Source organism: Gigantopelta aegis, chromosome 7, assembly GCF_016097555.1.
Source record: "Gigantopelta aegis isolate Gae_Host chromosome 7, Gae_host_genome, whole genome shotgun sequence".
Classification (NCBI taxonomy): Eukaryota; Metazoa; Mollusca; class Gastropoda; order Neomphalida; family Peltospiridae; genus Gigantopelta; species Gigantopelta aegis.
In genome coordinates this window covers 25,592,340-25,614,344 of record NC_054705.1, presented here as the reverse complement: position 1 = coordinate 25,614,344, position 22,005 = coordinate 25,592,340, and the positions used below count along the sequence as shown (strand labels likewise).

Below are 22,005 nucleotides of genomic sequence, written 5' to 3'. Positions count from 1 at the left end.
GTCAACTGTCGGCCAGATACAGAGGCCAGGCAAGCGAACACCCTGCACTTTTATACTGTCGGTGTTCATGTTGCACGTGCAGTGGTGACATGGTTTGCACGTGGCTGCGTTTTTGCGAATATTCACATTTTGGAACTTTATTGTACAGTAGCTGCGTTTTATCGAATGTAACCGTGGGAATGTGTTTGGGACATGCAATGACCTTATATTCACAAAGCATGAACCGGTAGGAAACATAAAATCGGAGTTATAACCCATTTGTACCCTTTTGCGTTTCTTTTTTTGAAGAGTATATATATATGTATATATATACATATACATATACATATATATATATACATATATATACATATGTAGATAAAATAAGAAATGTTTTATTTAACGACGCACTTAACACATTTTATTTACGGTTATATGGCGTTAGACATATGGTTAAGAACCAAACAGATTTTGAGAGGAAACCCGCTGTCGCCACTACATGGGCTACTCTTCCGATTAGCAGCAAGGGATCTTTTATTTGTGCTTCCCACAGGCAGGATAGCACAAACCATGGCCTTTGTTGAACCAGTTATGGATCACTGGTCGGTGCAAGTGGTTTACACCTACCCATTGAGCCTTGCGGAGCACTCACTCAGGGTTTGGAGTCGGTATCTGGATAAAAATCCCATGCCTCGACTGGGATCCGAACCCAGTACCTACCAGCCTGTTGACCGATGGCCTAACCACGACGCCGGTTTAGATAAAATAAAACCCCTGCCCTGTCAAGTTATGATTTTTAATGATTATACAATTGAACATTTACTAATTTTCACCAATTCTATATTCCTGCTTCCAAAAAACCAAAGGCCATCAGTTAAGATTTAAAGTAAAAATCTGATAACACTGGGTTAAAGACGTCTGTTCTGTTTACACCCAGTATTAAAGTAAAAATCTGATAACACTGGGTTAAAGATGTCTGTTCTGTTTACACCCAGTATTAAGATGCCATATCATCAGTAAAGTTTTAAAGGCCAAATTTATTTTTACATTTGTCACTAGAACTACTGAAGAATAAACAAAATTGCAAATTTCGTATCATGGTCCGTATTCTTATTCATAAACTTTATATATTATTATGTTTGCATGCAGTTGGAAAAAATGTGCAACTAACAAGGAAAAGACTTCTGTACAGGTTTTATTATCAAGAAATGAAGCATGGTTGTACGTTACATTTATAGACTACATACACATGTACATGCGTAACAATGGAAAGAAAAGTTCTGTTAACACTATTCAACACTTCTAACTCCAAACAGGATAGAACAGGAACAGATCTGTACACATTTTAATGGTGACAAAAACTAAATATTTCAGTAAACCGTTTCTTTGTTGTTGTTGTTTTTGTTATTTTTACACAGAATACAAAATATTTGCATGTTATAGCAATATATATATATATATATATTTTTATGGAAACTCATTTGGGAATTATATTCTTCTTCTTATTGTAACATGGGAAATAAAACAATTGCAAAACTCATTCTGTAAATTCCGGATGACCCTCAAGCCCATACAAAAATTCACATATCTTTCTTGTGACCAGATCACAACAGATCTATTACCTGGTTGTGAAATATGAAGACTTGTGTTATTCTCAAGGTATACAAATTATTGCTACAAGGATGTTGTGTTGATTTTCTCAAACGTGCAAGTTTAAACTCGATCAGAATTTACTGTAACCTACATGAAATTAAGGCTACATGAAATGTTATAATGATTTTTAAAATGCATTAAAATGAAGCTACTTTCTAATGGATTAAAATGGAGCCATTTTCTTATACACTAAAATGAAGTCATGCTCTCTAATGAATTTTGGTCTCAATACATTGGTTTAAAAAATGTGTTAAAATGCAACTAATTTTTAATGGATGTCAAAACTACAAAAAGTAAAATACACTTTAAAAATGTATTCCATAAGAATTTTATTATTAATAGCTTGCTGATTACCCCCCAACCCCCCCCCCAACCCCCCCCACCCAGTAATGACAAATACTGGCTTTAGCTCCTCATAAATTACAGCATTGTTTTCTATTTTGTTTTAATGCTTGAAATACTGACCACTTCATCCTGTTCTGTTAAGACTTGAATACAATGGACACACTATGAACAGTTCATCCAGTTCTGTTAAGACTTGAATACAATGGACACACTATGAACAGTTCATCCTGTTCTGTTAAGACTTGAATACAATGGACACACTATGAACAGTTCATTCAGTTCTGTTAAGACTTGAATACAATGGACACACTATGAACAGGTGACCAAGAAATATCTATGTCCTTTAGATCTGGGTGAGGGAGTGGCAGGTTATTTTAAATCTCGATTTATTGATACTCTTCAACATCCCTGTCCAGTTATCGGTTGAAGGGGACTGATTTATATTTTTTGCCTCAAGCAATTAACATAGCCGTATTAAATTAATAAATTTCTCTGTTCATAATTATACAACACACGTTTCAACACTCTTAAACAATTTTGAAATTATACATACAAAGTCAATAACAAACAACAAAAAACTAAACTATGACCCCCCCCCGACCCCCCCCAAAAAAAAATCAAAACTGTCATAGTCATCAGAAGCAAGGGGAGGGCAGGAAGGCACTGCCTCCATGACTTTGAAAGTAATATATCCCCACCCTATTAGAAGGTGAATTAATATATTACTGATCCTTCCAGTTGCTGGCTGTGACAGAGTACGTGATTTACAAGAGCCAACCTGCACATACCAGCCAGAAATAATCTTAAGCCAAAAGATGTCATCGTAAGCATTTCTGAAAAGTCCATTACATTTTTTTTTATGAAGCTAAACATCTACCAACAATTTAACAGACACTTTTTATAATATTCATACAGGTATATACAAGTTATATCACTGGTTACTGGACCATTCGTACCTGATCCTGTTCATCCCTGGACTTTTCATGCTCTGTAACCCTTTCGTCACCTGGCCTTTCAATTTAATGCTTTGTATTTTATCGCTGTAAACATTGTAAATTGCAATAAGTAACTTTTTAAAATGGTAATTATTATATTTGATGCTTCCGTTCTGATTTAGTATCTAATTTAATGCTATGTAATTTATTTAAAATGTGATAAATGTGTGTAGACTTTTGCTTTACATGTGATGTAATTACGGTAGTAACTTTTTTATTATATGATAATTGCAAATGTTTTTATTTCAAATTTTATGTATTCTTTAACGATTTTTAAATAATAATTTCATGATTTTATACATTGTGTTTTGTTCATTACATAAACCTTCATCAGTGATTATTAGGCTATAGAATGGAAATTTCAAACATAACTGTTTTGAGTTGTGTATTACAGTTAGGACGACATCACATCATGCTGGTAATAGTAATACTTTTGTCTGTTTTAAACAAATTCCTGTCTTTCCGTGCCCACAGTAAGCAAATTTGAAGTCTAGGAAAACAAGCTGTTAAAATCTCTCGTACAAACAGGAAACTAAGACAAACTAAACAATATACAATTTAACATAATGCATGTACTACATGTAAATGACCAGTGAACGAAATGTCTAGGGTATAAAACGTCCTGGGACGAATCGGATTGGGTACGAAATATCCTTTAACCACATCACTGACTGTGTTGGTAAATGTCAACACACATGGCCACATTCTGTGTGTATAGAAAACATGTCTTAAACTGTTCACTATAGGACAGTCCACATTTTGTAGCCGAGACAACTGAGGTGTGTGTCAAAGACAGCGTGCTTGAACATTAACTGAATGTAAGCATGAAAATAAGTTAAAATGTTAAAATGTCTGCGGCTTGGTTCGACTGGTCTAATTGTTAAACAACAGTAAAACCCAACAGTCAGTTGAAATGGTCTTTTAATAGTACAATACTAACTAGTAAGCTTTTCTACAGCATTCAGGCTAAAACTGTACAATACACTATTTTAAATATTGATGACCAGACTTCAATTGAACAACACTGTAAGCTACAGTCATGGTAGGAAAATTATCAACTTGCTCACATCAGGGAAAGAAAAAAGTCAAAATGTTTTCTGTAACCTAATCAAAATCACACATTCACCACCCACCCCCCATGTCTACCCCCCCCCCCCCCCCCCCAGTATAACAAAATACTACAATTACCAAGTTACTCATTCCTAAAACAGGTGGGTCAAATCATAGAAAACATTTTTTTTCTTCACATACACATTCTTTCATTAATTTTTTTTTGTAATACTAAAATAAATGATTCAAATTAAACAAATTTATGTTTTCAGGCTTGATCCCTCCCCTAAACTGCATCCCCATTTTTGTTTTGTTTTTAAACTAAAACAAAACGACTACTACTAAAATCAGTGAATGAAGTACAGTAAACAAAATTTCATTAGAGATTCACGAAAACAACATGCAACAAATGGAAACAAGCGCCAGTGTATTTATAAGAACCAATATGTTCAATATGATGCACAAAGTACTGATACAGATAACCTTTTGCAAAGAAAAGAATTTTTTTCCCAATGGAATCCATTTTCGAAAAATGAAAAATTACAAGATTACTAGAGTCCAATAAAAAAAAAAAAAAAAAGAGTCCAATTTCTCATTGCTGTTTGCATACGTTCATGATTACACAGATTTTCTTTTAAAAAAAACACCAAAAGGAAAATAAAAAGGAGTAAAAGAAAATATCTATTTACAAATATGTATGAACCAATGTGAATATTTGACAAATTCTTTTCATTGCAAAAGGTGCAAAATTAAGAATAACAGTCCCATAACCTTTTTTTTTCTTTTTAAAAATCATAAACATTTTTTAACAGACCAGAAATTTGTCATGAAAATACACTTTTGCCTGGGGTGCTAAACAATGTTTACAATTTTATGATTGGTCTAATGGACCAATCATTGTCCCTTCTTCGATTTGTTTCGCATCCGGGCTACACTGCCATTTTCAGTTGCATTATTTTGGTCCACTTCTGGTAATGAGTTGATATCTTCATCTTGAACTGAAACAAGAATTATATTAAAGTGTTGAAATATAAACATTCAGATCACATTATAAATACAATGCCATGCTCAGTGTAGTTTTAAACTTAACAAGAGGGCAACTTTAAAAAAAAAAAAAAAAAAATAATCAGGGAACCTTTTTTCCAGTATCGCGTCAAGATTCGCTACACAAGTTTCTGAGATTGCTACACAATTTTTTAAATATTAAACAGTAGTTGCTAATCAATTTTCATTTGACTGGAAATATCGCTAATAAAAAATTTCAAAATAAAATATTCCCTGTTAATGGATATCAAAATATTAATTTTGGTATAAAACTAATAAACAACCTTTTTTATTCCATATTTGACTATCTACAATACAATTGTGAATCTGTTTACAAAAACAGAAACAGTCAATGTAATGCACTAAAAGAAAAGCCCAAAGTCAAACAAAGAGCAAAGTTTGTGTGTGTAGGAGGAAGGATATGCATCACTGTTAGTGTGTGGATTAGTGTGTGGATTTCAAACTTGTACTAAAAACATTCTACAAGTTTAAATGAAAATATATAAGAACAGTGAAAAACGGTTATTAACTCTTCTGTAAAAATGCATGCACCCAAAATCTATGCTGTTTTCTGTGTGTTGTTAACAAATACTGCATCAATGAATTTCTTGCCCATTGGACTGAATTGGACTGAATTGGACTGAATTGGCCAGCTTTTGCCTGGTGCTAAATAAATCGGTCTCATAACTCATGCTTTACAACGACTGACGTCATAACTCATACAACGTGACGTCATAACTCATGCTTTACAACGACTGATGTCATAACTCATGCTTTACAACGACTTTACAACGACTGATGTCATAACTCATGCTTTACAACGACTGACGTCATAACTCATGCTTTACAACGACTGACGTCATAACTCATGCTTTACAACGACTGATGTCATAACTCATGCTTTACAACGACTGATGTCATAACTCATGCTTTACAACGACTGATGTCATAACTCATGCTTTACAACGACTGATGTCATAACTCATGCTTTACAACGACTGACGTCATAACTCATGCTTTACAACGACTGACGGCATAACTCATGCTTTACAACGACTGACGTCATAACTCATGCTTTACAACGACTGACGGCATAACTCATGTTTTTCAGAATTCTGTTTGCCATTTCATGTTGTAACATTGTTTTAAAAATATTTAAACAAAATAATATTTTCAACTTTATATTTATTGCTACGTTGTTACCTTTTTATATCGTTGCATAATGTGGACTATTTTTCAGGGTATGATTAAATGAGTTTGTAGGTGAAATGTTTACGAATTGTTCTACAATAAACAAACCATAGCTTACAAAATTAATGTTTTGTTACTGTAATTAAATGGGCAAGAAAAATAATCAATCATTGTTGTGAGGTATAGATACGGCAATTTCAAGCACTGACAAAATGTTTTTGTAAGGTTCACAACATTTTTTTGTCCTTCAGGTTGGAATTGTTTTATCTATACTATACCTCACAATGGTGACAGATTCTATTAATCTAGTCTCTTGTAGAAACAATGAAACACTTCACTATTACAAGCTATGTTCGCTTTGTTGGTAAACATTATTCAACAGTTTCAGGTTATTGTGGTTAAGTTATATAAACACTTGTACAAATGCACTTATCAAACCATGTATCAAAATCATATTTCTGTTAGTGACAATGCATGTATCAAAATCATATTTCTGTTAGTGACAATGCATGTATCAAATCATATTTCTGTTAGTGACAATGCATGTATCAAATCATATTTCTGTTAGTGACAATGCATGTATCAAAATCACATTTCTGTTAATGACAATGCATGTATCAAATCATATTTCTGTTAGTGACAATGCATGTATCAAATCACATTTCTGTTAGTGACAATGCATGTATCAAATCATATTTCTGTTAGTGACAATGCATGTATCAAATCACATTTCTGTTAGTGACAATGCATGTATCAAATCATATTTCTATGAGTAACAAGAGTACCGGTGAGGTACTTAATACGCCCATCAGGAGTTTGATCGAAAACCATCTCTCTATTAATGAATATGTTACGGGTATGATTCAAGTCTAATTATATGAAAGTTTTGCTATGGGATGGATGAACAGTTTGTTTTGGACCAACCACCATCCCAAGTTATTCCTACTTGTGAGGTTTGATGGTCCTGGATGCATCTGTATGCAAGATACGGTCCGAACAAGAAAAAGTTAGCAGACGGACGTACGGATGGACAACGCCATACCATAATACGACTCATCATAGATGGGGGCGTATAAAAATGGTTCCATGAAAAGTGGGACAATCACACTGCTTGTTTGACTCTACCTTTAGGCTTCTTTTTGCTTGGTGAACGAGTCTTCTTGGCAACAGCACTCTTCTCTCTCAGCTTCTTCAGATGGAATGTGATGAAGTTCCACATCATCCACGCTTGCAGTAGACAAACGGCGGCCAGGCAATTAATTCTGGAATCACAGACAAACCATAACAATACTGTGTGCAGTAATCACATCAATAACAATGGGTTTTTGACTACTGCAGGCGAGATATCTCACGCAACGTCACACTGTACACAGTGCATTCCCCAATTCATATTTCAAGCTATTTTGCATACAACACTCGCCGGAAATAAAATAATACAAAACAGGAAACAGTTACTGACACAATTGCTGCTTTAGTTTTTCAATGGAAAATACCTCAGAATTTTGAGTTGGAAAAAGTGGTTTTCGGCAAGTATTTTCGCTTCACAACAATGGCGGGACGTCACGGTCATTTTCAGGGATTGATAGCTGATTTGACAGCTAATTTGATAATAAATTTGATCGTTTTACCAACAATGAAAATCATCAAATATTGAATCGTAGTTTAAAAAAAAAAAAATCTGGTCAGAAAACCACTGTTATTAGAAATAATGGACATAGATACTGGACAGCTGTCCACAAATGCCCTAAGTAAATGCGACTTTTTCAATTTTTTGCCTAATTTTAATCAACATTAACTGATCTAAAATATCATAAAACCAACAAAAATAATACTTACAAATTCAAATATGAACTTTATTTTATGTATTAAATAAAACATTTAAGTGAATATATACATGTAGTAAAACTTGTAAACTTTAGACTACTGGATTCATTTTTGACAAAAACCATGTTGAGTGGTTACAAGTGATATAAAACGTTCTCCTAATCCCCACTATTACCTAATCAGTTTGGTATTAAAGTTTCCTGCAGCAATGTCGATTGTTAGTTGACTTGTTTGCTCCAGACCATACCTGAAAAGTAAATTTCAAAAGTAAATTTAGTTTTCTGACATCAAACATAAATAACTGGTTAGGGCGTTTCACTCCATGGCAGGGGTGGGGAAAAGCCCCTTTTTCCCCCGGTCTGGGACTGATTCTCAATCTCTGAGACCGAATTTTTTTTTTAAAAACATGTGGATGCTGATCCTACTTTTGTCATTCTTGTCAGTCCGAAGCATCTGTCCGTTTCTATTATTGGAACAAATTCCTTTCAGTTAATTGGATCGGCCTGCCCAGAAATCGGTATCTTGTGCATGATTTAAAATAATAAAAAATAAATAAATAGTGGTCAAACTGACTGGTGTTTCAGACTCTGTGATTTTAAAGTCTGCCATAAGTTGGACCTACAATAGTATCAATTCCCTGCCACTAGGCTAGACATTTGTCAAAGCCGCTGAGCTGGTCACGAGATTAAACAGATGTTAACAATAACACCATTCTTGGTGAGAAAGCTACCAAGGTATTACACTCCAATTAAAACAAAGAGTTTGCAACTGGTCACAATCAACACTTGTCAACACCTGTGTTCGAAGCTCTGCCGGGTTGAGTGTCAGAGTCCGAGGCAAGAGGCTTTTGTGAAATACAAACTGCTTGAAATAGCATAAAATATACTGAAATAATCTATAAATGTCTTTATTGTTGACTGTTCAATGTAGTGTATCAAATAATTATAAATGACTTTAAAATTAAAAAAAAGTTTCCACTTTTTTTTGTTAAACGCAGACCTGTCAACCTTTAGTCAAGAGAAAGCAGGAGGTGTGTGTTGAAAAAGCAGGAGATGTTTTAAATTCACACAATTTAACCCAAAATCGCAAGATTTAAGAAAAACATTATTACAATAAGTTATATGAATACTTTATAATGGCATATATACTTCTTAACCTTAGATCTTGGCATTAAAAAAAAAACAATTAAAAATTTATCCAAAAATGTTAAGAACATGAACAAGATTTTTTTTTTTAATTAGTACATTTATGGTATTACACTTAGCCTTACAGGTTGTGTTACATTATCATTTGTGGTTAGTGTACCTAAGTACCAAAGACAAATTTATATAAATCTTATAAATTAATATTCAGTTTTTACTATAATGAGGAACGGTGGCGTGGTACTTATTTAAAATCATTATAATGATGCAATAAACATTGTATTTTCATTAATCATAAGTAAAACCTCATTACGGACATCGTGTGAAATATACCGGAATTATACCCATTTCCGTGAGCAACTTTATGTCAATGTCAAACACAACATTTTTTAATTGTACAAAAATAATTTCTTGAAGTGTACCCTTATAACCAACATTTTACTGCACAAACATACAAAATTAAATGACACAAGTATGTTTATACAGCTAATTGCTCTTTTCGTTGTCTTGCTGTGACATGTGATTTTAACATGCATCGTGTGTATCACTGTCAACTCGGAGTCTGGCAGTTCAGATTCGTCATAGTTGCATTATGTAATCCAGTGGGAAGACATTTTACAATTCAGAGGTGTTATTAGAACTAAATTGGATAGTTTTTTTTTTTTATAAGGCAACACTGAATGTCAATACACAGCCTGTTGAATTAGCGGCAACACGCTTCGTAGCCATTACGATGACAACAAACATTATAATAACACGTCATTTTATAAACTCCATGTGCTTTTTTAACAATATAAATAGGCTATCCCACAATTCTCACTTCGGCAAAGGTTAAACAGTCGGGACAATTCGGCTTGTTACATTCTCAGAAACCGAAAGTAGTCGACATTTTCCAAATGAGAAAAAAAGGCAGAGTTACTTCCCTTCTGTTATTTTGACAAAAGAGGATCGATTTTTTTTTATGCTTACAAAAATGTCATTTAACAGGAGAAACTGTCTCCCGCACAGGCGAAAGGAGATTTGATCAAATACCGGGAGACTCCCGCGGGATCCGGGAGGGTTGACAGGTCTGGTTAAACGTTGGACTGAGCTGGAAAAGCTAAACCGGCTATTTCTAGAGCCAGTAGAGGTCAAATGTCATCCAATCGGCGATGTTATTAATTGTTTTGTCTAAACGTGTGCTAGCTCAAGTTCACAAACGTTGCAATGGTGTTATTGTTTATTAATTTTCATGACAAAGTACTTTTTATACATACATGTATATATATGGGAGTTAAAATGCATAACTTTTATTAATTTTTTTAAATATTATTTATTCCATTATGTAAAATATATACAATTTGTTTTTTCCGCTGATGTGATCAAACATTTAGTTGTTTTGATGTTTATCGTTTCGCGTTCATGATTAAAGATAAAAATATACAAATGCCACTATAATTTTGTTTCAAAAATATTATTGGGCAAATATCACCTTTTAAGTAATTTTATAATTTTTATTTGTATTCCTTTCTTCTTTTCCCTCTCCACCCCCGTCTGGTAGTGATGACATCACGTGGGAATGATTGACAATTTTATTTTATCCCACCCCTGCTCCATGGTATAACAGAAAAATCTAAATATTTCAGTACAAACATGTTTATTGAGATGATTAAAAATTAATAAGTGCAAGGTAATATGTACCGGTAATGGTCTATTAAAATCAGTTGTGTTTGATCCTACAACCTGCTGTATTTGAGACGAGTGCTTTACCAGTAAACTAGATGCCAGCCCCGATCTATACACCCAGTTTGTTTTGTTAACTTGAAGACAGTGCTAATTTGTTACTCACCATCGGCCTCGGTGGTGTCATGGTTAAGCCATCAGACATAAGGCTGGTAGGTACAGGGTTCGCAGCCTGGTGCCGGCTCCCACCCAGAGTGAGTTTTAACAACTCAATGCGTAGGTGTAAGACCACAACACTCTTCTCTTTCACGAACCACTAACCCACTTTCCTGGACAAATAGCTCAGATAGTTGTGGTGTGTGCCCAGGACAGCATGCTTGAATCATAATTGGATATAAGCACGGAAATAAGATGAAATGAAAATGTTACTCACCAAAATGTCAGTACGGCCAGTGTGATGGAGCCGAGCCGTACCAAGACGAATAGAACGTTGAACACCAAAAACCTGCGTGCAAAGAAGAAAGTGATAAATACACACAATATGATCCACACTGTTAAAGACTATAGGTTGTACTGTACCACATAAAAACCCATAGGCAACAATGTTAACATGGGTGGCTAAAAATACTATATGAATACGACAACCCCTTTACCAAAATATTAATTGAAGAAAGTAAAATCTTTCATGGCTCATTCTTTATACAACAAAATAGTTTTTTTTCTAATGCCCTTAGTTTCACAAAAAATTGTAGTACTTAGTTTTACACACATATTTTGACCACAAGGCTACATGACCCAATCCATGACACAAATATTGGGTTTATTGAGCGAGGAAACCAACCGGCACCATATAAGCTACTTTTAGCAATTAGCAGCAAGGATCTTTTATATGCACTTTTCTCACAAATAGACTAGCAGATATCACTGCATTTATGGTCGAGTCTATATTTTGATCAGCGCTGTTGCTGTCAATAACTTTTTTGCTTTTTCAAGAAATGGAATGTGATTTCCACAACTTACACATTTCTAGGAAAAAGAAAACTCCAAACTTAAGTTTTCAGTCTTTAAATTTCAAAAGCACATGGCATGGTTATGTATGTGGCTTAGACCTCCCTTGGGAATATGGATATATTCTCTGTGCCTGGAAAAACGGATACATACCCAGGGCTCGCTCTGTCGGTAGCCAAATTAGCCATTGGCTATTTTTTTTTTTACAAAAAATGGCTAATAAAATTTGCAAGTGGCTAAAATTTTTGCTAAGCCATTTTCTGTCTTCTAATGTGAACAAACAGTTATATAACCTATCCGACATCTCAAACATAATAATAATACCAAATATTCAATTAGTGTACCGGTAATAGCGATCTCGCGACCAGTAACAAGAAACGGCGTCATGCAGAATTCAGCGTAGGCCTTATAATGTTTGCTATTTTAATAATCATGGTTATTAATTTTAACGGCATGCATTCAACATGTATGACAGCAATGTCTGGAAGATCCGTAACTTGTTATTTTTACTTTGTAAAATCTTTGAACCAAAGTAATAAAAACAGACCGACAATGTGTGTCAATTTGAATACACATGCTAGTTCAGGGCCGAAAGACATGTAGGCTATCTCAAGGGCTGAGTTTAGCCAGACCGAGCGAAAACAAAATGTTCGCTAGACTGGTTTGTGCACTTCACGTTAAACCAAATGGACATGGCGAACACCAATCAAATAGTTCGCGAACATTAGGAAGAACGTTCGTTGGCTGAACTGAGGACAGCTCTCGGTGCGAATATACGTCACGCTTCACAGTCAGCTGACACCCGCGTGTCAAGAGACGTCGTTGCGGACATTAAACAATAAGTAAATTTGTAGAAAAACAATAGTTGTTCGCATCAATGAATACCTAACTGCAGTTTTTGTTTATTCCTTTGTCATGGTTGACAGCACGGATGCAGATCGCGATCGCAGGAACAAACATGCAGTATTTATACAAATTGCAGTTAAATGTACACTGAATAAAATTAATTTACAAAAATCATATTTGTTAGATAATTTTAGATATAAATTTGTAAGACTGTAAGGAGACATTTAATAAGTTAGCTGGATTTTAAAAAGACCGTAAATTTTAATTTTATTAATGTTTTTTTTTTAAATAAATGGAGTATACTGTGAAGTCGGCATTCTTAGCCGAGGTATTTCGCAAGCAGAAATCACAACATTTAACACGACGCTGAAATCAACGGCAACATCATGGCACACATTATGAAACTGTTTGGGGTGGGGAATTGATGGGTCACTTAAAAAAAGAAAAAAAAAAAAAAAAAAAAATGCAATTCAAACTAACAAAGATTGCTATTTAAAGAAATAATGAGCTCAATAATAATAAAAAAAGCTCTCAAATTTTTATTTGGGAAAAAAGGAAGAAAGAAAGAAAAAAAAACCCTCCATAAACATCCACCCACCCCCATATTTCTGTATGTTTGTTAATTTAATGTCAAAGGCCTTAGAAGTGGGTGTGGGTGTATGGGGTACTGGCTTCAAACTCTGAAGATAATGCATAACCCCCATCCCCACCCCACCTCCGCTGAAAAACGAAGTAATATATTAACTGCCCCTACCCACACTGAGGTTTTGTTATTCCTATTTATTCCAGTTTGTACACAATTAGCTGAAAAAGATACATTTTCATATTCATATATAAATACTCTATACAGTACTGTCTAAACAAATTTGGCTAAAGCATTTTTAATATGGCTAATAAAAATTCCATTTAGCTAATATTTTGGCTAAAGGTATTTTTGATCCAGGGTGAGCCCTGCCTACCTTGTGAATTGCACACAATGGAAGGTTTACTAGGTTCAAGGGTTTACGCATGAGCTAGGTGTACTTACCCAGAGGCAGACATTTCGTTTTTATCAGCAAAATACAACAGCCTGGCCAGGTGGAAGACGAACTCAACAGCACAGTGCAGAACCATCAGGCAGAGTGCCACCCGGTTGAAACTGAAGTGAAAAACATCATGTACTGGTTACTGTACTTCAAACACTAATGCTACTTTCTGCTCATTTATCTCTGCTTCTCTTCATCCTTACTCTCTTTCAACCTTCTTCTATCACTCTCACTCCTCTCTGTCCGTTTTTTTCTCTTTACTTTCCTCTCTCACTCCATCCTTTCTGTCTCTCTTTCTCTTTACCTTCATGTCTCTCTCTATCCTTTCTCTCGACCTTCCTCTTGTCCCTATCCTTTCTTTCTCTCTTTATCTTCATGCCTCTCTCTATCCTCTCTGTACCCTCATGTCTTTCTCTATCCTTTCTCTCTCTCTACCTTCCTCTGCCTCTATCCTTTCTCTCAGTCTTTCACTCTCTTTACCTTCATGTCTCTCTCTCTCTCTCTCTATCCTCTCTCTCTCTTTACATTCCTCTCTCTCTCTTTACATTCCTCTGTCTCTCTCTATCTTTTCTCTCGGTCTTTCTCGCTCGCTTTACCTTCCTCTCTCTCCCTGCCTCTTCCTCTGTCTGTCATTCTATTGCTCTGTATGTCTCTCCATGTTTAGTACAAAGTGTACAATATATGCTTCTGACAGCAAATTATGAAAATGAATATATTAAGCAATAACCATATTATAAAAACGATTGATGGTATTTCTGACTTACTTGAGCATGTAGGCTGCAGTTATAAAAACAAGATACATTGTAGCATACTGTATTCTGGCTGGCATTTCTTCCTGAAAACACAATTTGTGGTTAATTAATCTAAAGATATTTATTCATAATACATATAATGCCAAAATATAGGTTTATAAATGTGCCCCGTTACTGTACATGCCATGTATAACATTAAAAAATATTTTGTTTCAAAATTAGTTATCTCTAAAATCCAACTCCATACCCATGTCATGGACTATGAGATAAGAGAAATATTAAATTAGGTCTTTATTAAAAAAAGAAATTAGGAATTTAATTATTCAAACCATACATATTTCACTTAAAATCAGAAAATCAAAATCATCTTCCATGTGGTTTGAAGAGTAGTGCTGAATAACCAAACGAGTAATACAATACAAAACACAGTTTAGTCATTTCCATTGTGTCGCATATTTTGAGCGTAATTTTGTTTTATGTGGGTATAAATATATGTTTTACTACAAAATAAACAAATGAAAGACAACAATTACCTTTTTAACTTTCTGGAAGTAAAGCTCTGGATAACAGTGCAGCCAGTAAGCAATCTGAAAGAAATGAAAAGAGTAAAACATCGTCCACACAGACACACAAACCTGAAGCCACCCAAGGTGATTAAAATCATCAATCCTAATTCCATGGTATCTACAGAAGTTTTCTTTTGTTCAAAAATATGCATTTTCAGCTCTACAATCACCACAAACATACTGAATTTGCCAAAAGTGATAATTTAATCAAGGAGTTATAACTAATGTTTAGTTAAAACAGTAAAAGAAAAGATGTAACAGTAAAAAATACTTTGCACTGCCTAAGGATGAGGGTCAGTGGTGCAACAACTACTGTAAATATATTAGGTATTGAGTCATGAAAGTATTGCGAGTCGTCAACATTGGCCAAAATTGTGTCATGAAAGTATTGCAGTGTCAACTGACAAGTTACATTACAATAGACACAAGCATGTAGTTTTAGTTGTGAACTGCACATACCACGTGCTGTTTTAATTAACTGGGAAGCTGGTTTTTAGTGTTAAATGAATACATATCATAATTTAAGTAATTGGTAGATGGACAATTATCGACTAAACATTTGTTGTTATGAATGGTTGATAATTAATTAAATTCATGTTTTTAATAGTACTGTTATCTTTGTCTTATATGTTTACAAACAAAAACATACTACTATGTAGATAAAAGTACTGCGCCTGGTAGTGACTCCCTTGCAAAACTTTCTAGATTTACAGTATGTGAGAGAAAGCAACTAACTGTAGTTCACAATGTCTGTTTAAGCTGGACGAAACAGGCTCAATTGGTGAGACAAACAGCAGGCAAACTAAAGTTTCAGTTAGCCAAACACACAGAATGACAACTGATCTTCAGATAGCACACTATTTTTGAAGTAGCTTTTTGGCGATACAATACTGAAATATATTCACCAAATTCAACTTTAATTTGCATTTGGTGATTTTATTAATGATAGTTAAAACCCTGAATGTGCTGACTTGTCATTAAACTATCTCTTTCCTTTACTGTAGTTAATTAATAACCCATCTGTGAGGTTCTACTACCAATATGTAAACCATAGCAATCAGTGCTACAGTTTAAAGTTTCTTTTCTTTAACGACACCACTACAGCACTGATTAATGAATCATCAGCAATTATATGTCAAACATTTTAGTGTTTTCCCTAGCTTGTTTTAGCATGGTGCAGCACCATGCCTCAATAGTCTAGTGCCATATTGCCTTAATCAGCGCCATGCTGCCCTGAGATTAAACAAGCCTTTTTCACTAATTAATTCTAAAATTGCCTTTATAACACACCAAAAAAGGTATTATTAATTAATAAAATATGCCTTTTATATCTTTTGCAATTCATTTATTAAAGCAAACACATAAATTACATTAATGCTTATTTCAATTAATTTTTGTCTATTTTTAATGAAATACAAGTGCCCTGAAAATGGTGAAAATGCCCCAAAAGTGTTTGGTCTAACATGCCTTGCCTAATTTCTAGGGAACTCACTACATTTGGTAATTCTGACTCATAGTCACCAGAGGAAACCCGCTACATTTTTCCATTAGCAGCAAGGGATTTTTATATGCACTTTCCCACAGACAGGAAAGCACATATCACGGCCTTTGACCAGTTGTGGTGCACTGGCTGGAACAAGAAAAACCCAATCAGTTCAACAGATCCACTGAGGTGGTTCGATTCTGCGACCCAAGCACCTCAGGCGAGCACTCAACCACCCAGTGCTACAGTTTAAGAACAGCCTATGAACTAATGTTTGTTTATTCTTGCACCCACATACTCAGTTTTACCAAACAATGTCATGAGTAATCTTAGCTCTGCAGTCAAATATAAGACTGAACTCTTTACTTACTTGAAAGAAATGTTTTATTTAACGACACACTCAACACATTTTATTTACGGTTATATGGCGTCAGCCATATGGTTAAGTTACTTACTTGAATGATGAAATAAAACTTGACCAGAAATCTGAAAGAAAGAAAGAAAATATAAGGCAGACAGAAAACGTTTATGTCCTTCTGACAATATCCATTTATATGTAGTTTAAAGTTAGGCTTCAAGTATGAGTCTGCTACACTACCAACACACCCCCTCCAAAAAACCCCAACAAACCCCCCCCCCAAAAAAAAAATGAAATAAATTAAGTTTGCTGGGTTTTAATGTAATGACAAGATGAATTACATGTTATTAAGACTCAAATGTGTATGTATATAGTCTACACTGTATTTCTCATAACATAGCATTCCCAGAGTTCATTTCCTAAACACAATATACAGCAAGGTCCAGTCTTTGCACTGATATTAGTAAAACTCAACAATACGACAATAATCTTTACTACAAAATGCGATCTATACCCATTAAACAGGGGGTTACAACTGTACTCCATATGATAATTTCTTTTATAAAGTCGATGATCAAGTACATTTTTTGAAAAAGTTCCAACAGAACAAATATATCATGGCATTACAAGTTTTCAAATAGGATAAGCAAAACATATTAACAAAAAGCGAAAGATATTGTCAAAAATTAGGAAAGATGTACATAATACATAGACCATTTCATGGTGTTTTTTCTAATACAATATTCGTGAAAATATGGTTTTTACACATCACTCGTTGATAAAAATCGTATTCAAAAACCCCATGAAATTTATATAATCTCTTTATAAATATAATCAGAACTTACCACAGTAAGTAGAAAACTCAATTCTATGGTATTATTATTTTTAAAACAAGAATACCGGTGAGATACATGATACGCCCATCAGGAGTTTGATGGAAAACCATAGATATTAATGAATATGTTACGGGTATGATTCAATTCTAATTATGTGAAATTTTTGCAATGGGATGGATGAACAGTTTGTTTTGGACGAACTACATGTGATGGTCCTGGATGCATCTGTATGCAAGATATGGTCCAGACAAGGATTTACTGTTATGTGCAGTAGACAGTGAAAAATAGATCAGTGACCTAGTAATAGTACGTGTGACACTGCCATCTCAAGTTGTTCCTACCTGTGAGGTTTGATGGTCCTGTATGCAAGATATGGTCCAGACAAGGATTTGTACTATTATGAGCAGTACCATGAAAAGTAGGTCACATTGACTTAGTAATAGTACATGACACACCGCCATCCCAATTTGTTCCTACATGTGAGGTTTGATGGTCCTGTATGCAAGATATGGTCCAGACAAGGATTTGTACTATTATGTGCAGTACCATGAAAAGTAGGTCACAGTGACTTAGTAATAGCACATGACACACCGCCATTCCATGTTGTTCCTACATGTGAGGTTTGATGGTCTTGTATGCAAGATATGGTCCAGACAAGAAAAGGTTAACAGATGTATGTACGTACGTGCAGACAACCGCATACCATAATACAACCCATCATAAACAGGCGTATAAAAATGGCGAAAACACATAATTATAAGAAATGTTAAACTTGTGACAGCAAATCACCATCCAATCACTTTGCATTTATCAAGAAGTGTATTGTGATGTTTAGATGTTGAACTTCATGATACTTTCATATCCATATCGTTTGTTTGTTTGCTATAATACAATTTCAAACCTTGTCAAAGTTTCTTTTGGATGTTTGTAAAGTAATGAATGTAAAATACATTCCCCATACATTTTAATTATAGTTACATATTCAGTAGTTTTTTTCTTGGGGGGGGGGGGGGGAGAGGAGGTGTTACCTGATATACTTGAGATATACTTACGGTAGATTGGCGTGAGGATATCCATCCCACAGCTGACTTATATTTGTTATGTAATTCTCCTGAAAATCAAATACAAAGCAAGTATTATATTATGCCGATTCATGAAACAGTGACTCCAACAAAACCTTCATCACATCAAACTGATACTCAATCTCACATTACTGACATTCAACCCTGTGTTACTGATATTCAATCTCACATTACGGACAATCAGTCCCATATTACATCTTTGTACTTGATACAGACATATGATGCAAACAGTGACTGAAATTTGGTCCACAATATCAAGGGTTCTTTTATTTCTTTCCTTCATATGAGTCTCAGTGCACCACGACTTGTATATCAAAGACTGTGGTATGTGCTATCCTGTCTGTGGGATGGTGCATATAAAAGATCCCTTGCTACTACTGGAAAAATTTAGCATGTTTTCCTTCCTGTTCTTGCATGAAAGGCAATGGGGAGGGGGGGGGGGGATAAAAAGAGAGATCCATTGCTGCCATTTGAAGGATTAATATATGTGGCAGCAGCAGGTTTCTTCTCTCATAGACCAAGTGTCACAATAATCACATCAGACCCCAGACAACTGTAGTTTAAAATGTGCTGAGGTGCAATTAACATTGCTTTCCTTTTCTTGTAATAATGATAATTACATCAACGGGCCTACATCAATTGTAGCACAATTCATCAAGATGGCCCAATGGAGAAAGTCAAAAGTTTGTTTTCTTTAACACCACCACTAGAGCACATTGATTAATGAATTATCGCTATTGGATGTCAAACATTTGATAATCTGACAAGAGAGAAAACCTGATACATTTTTCCCAATGCAGAAAGGGATCTTTTATATGCACTTTCCCTTTGACCAATTGTGGTGCACTGGTTGGAATGAGAAACAATCCAATCAGTTAAACGGATCCACAGAGGCAGGCCTCTTAAAAGTGTGATAGTTTTGTTTGTGCGTCACTTGCTTAAGTTTAGTTTTGCATAGTGCATTTTTCGTTTGCTCATTGAATTTAGGGCATCATTTATATGATCATGACGGGTTACTTGGGTTACTTGAATTTGTTTTGGTGTAACGCATAACTGGATTATGCAAATATTCAATTCTCAGAGGTCTGCGAGGTGGTTCGATCCTACGACAGTAGCACCTCAAGCGAGCAGTCAACCGACTGTGGTAAATGCTGCCCCACTCAATGGAGAAAGCCCTTGTTGTAGCTACGTCAAGTTATTGGCCTACCCTTAGAATGATGTCGGTGCCCCAGATACAGGACGCCAGGTAGAAGGTGAGCAGCTGGCCCGACTCGTTGAACTTGCTGTGCTTCACCTTGGACAGGTGCATCTTGCGGTTCAGTTTCTGAAACAATCAACAATATGATAAAACAAACATCAAAGTCACAGTATGTAACACAAATTGTTTTAATTGTTTAACTTGCAATGGGATGAACATCCACAGATGCAACAGTTACTGTTATCAGAATGTTATTGATCTAAACCTTAAAGTTCGTTAGAAACAAGTTAAACACAAAAACTTAATTTTAAGACCAAATGCAGATTTAAAGTCGATACCATCGACAGAAAAGTAATATATTAATTGCCTCACACAATTTGGGCTTCTTATATTGGGATCTTTCTCTCTCCCAAAACACTCTCTTTAAACCCTCCCTCTCTATCTCTCTGAAACACAACTCTCTCTTAGTCCCTCTTTAACTCTCCCTCCCTCTCTATCCATCTCACTCTCTACCAAAAACATACACCATCTCTCGTTAACACTTTCTCCCTATATCTTTCCCAAAAGCATACACACGCTCTCCTAATCTCTCTTTAACTCTCCCTCCCTCTCTCTCAAAAACATACTCTCTCTCTTAATCTCTTCCTCCCTATCTCTCTCACTCAGGCCTGTTTGTCCGTCTTTAACTCTCCCTACCTATCTATCTGTCTCGCTCTACACCAAAAACATACACTATCTCTCGTTAACACTCCCTCCCTATCTCTCTCTCTTAATCTCTCCCTCACTCTCTCTCTCCATCAGTGATAAGTATGTCTGATAACGTCAATAAACCTACATCAAAGATATACTCCTGAATGACGGCGTGGACCACGATGCAGATGAGGAAGTAGAAGAAGACGGAGAAGATGTCCTTGGTTCCGTACGTGTACAGGTTGATCTCCTGGACATCCTGTTCGACCGTATCTGCAACACAACAACTCATTTCATTAAATCTTTAGGTATTTATTTATTTACTCAATGTAGTTATCCACAGTTTATTATTCACCAAACACCATTTAGAATATACACAAAAGATCATATTTTCTTATACATTTGTACACACCCGTTATTAGTTATTTTTAAGACATATATATATTATACATGTACGTGCCATATCAATTTAAAGTCATACAACTAACTGCTTTTAGGTGATGACCAGGTCAACACTGTCCTACCATCCAATGAAAAAAAAGAAAGAAGGCACAATCGCAATTGATTACACTGTGATGTGTAAGTTAACCTGATAATTTCTGTGACGTATGTAAGCTAACTACATGTATATGTATAAGTGCTAGGGCAGAGTATGACAAATATTTTGAAAAGTCACTAGCCACAGGGCTAGTGGGATTGTGAAAACCACTAGCCCACCAAGATAAAGCACTAGCCCAAATTCCTGATCAATTATAATTGGATTTTTATAAAAAAAAATTGTAACATTACACATTTACGAGTATAACAGTAAAATAAAACAAACACTTAAATCATGTTGTAACTTTCAGTTTTTTGTCGTGCTGTACGTTTGGGTTTTTGTCAAGTGTGATCCATCGTCATTCGCGTTTTCCCTCCCCCAGGGGAAAAATAATTGAGCAAACTCATGGTTGATATCTAAACCCACTATCAAAATAATTAAATTTAAATGAGGGTACGACAGTGTGACACACGGTAATAAATGGTTCAGTGTATTCGGTAGTGGGTTATACATTTAGGGCCCTACTATTTATGTCGCCAGGAACGGTGATGCCAATTGCTCAAATACAGGGCATTATCCCGTGTCAGACCGATATCAAAAGAATATAACGGCGACATCTAATCCGTTGTTAATTGATGAACAAAAAAGGTATCATCTTGTATCGGCAGCTGTGACGCATTATCCAGACCGATACACAAATAGGTCAAGCAGAGTCATTGCATGTGCGTTACCATTAAA

At 35.1% G+C, this 22,005-nt stretch overlaps 1 protein-coding gene across 1 annotated transcript in view; it reads right to left on the bottom strand.

Moving 5' to 3' along the window:
• Nucleotides 1-1,158: 1,158 nt before the first annotated feature.
• The window catches only part of LOC121378152 (translocating chain-associated membrane protein 1-like), a 33,553-nt gene continuing 12,706 nt past the window's right edge, over nucleotides 1,159-22,005 (bottom strand). The window contains exons 3-13 of the mRNA XM_041506254.1: nucleotides 20,875-21,002; nucleotides 20,049-20,165; nucleotides 18,812-18,870; nucleotides 17,021-17,051; nucleotides 15,050-15,103; nucleotides 14,529-14,599; nucleotides 13,767-13,877; nucleotides 11,319-11,390; nucleotides 8,257-8,328; nucleotides 7,383-7,519; nucleotides 1,159-5,020 (exon numbers count right to left, since the gene is read on the bottom strand). Of these exons, the coding sequence (XP_041362188.1) occupies nucleotides 4,917-5,020; nucleotides 7,383-7,519; nucleotides 8,257-8,328; nucleotides 11,319-11,390; nucleotides 13,767-13,877; nucleotides 14,529-14,599; nucleotides 15,050-15,103; nucleotides 17,021-17,051; nucleotides 18,812-18,870; nucleotides 20,049-20,165; nucleotides 20,875-21,002 (956 nt within the window). The 3' untranslated portion in view covers nucleotides 1,159-4,916. The remainder of the gene's footprint in view (nucleotides 5,021-7,382; nucleotides 7,520-8,256; nucleotides 8,329-11,318; nucleotides 11,391-13,766; nucleotides 13,878-14,528; nucleotides 14,600-15,049; nucleotides 15,104-17,020; nucleotides 17,052-18,811; nucleotides 18,871-20,048; nucleotides 20,166-20,874; nucleotides 21,003-22,005) is intronic.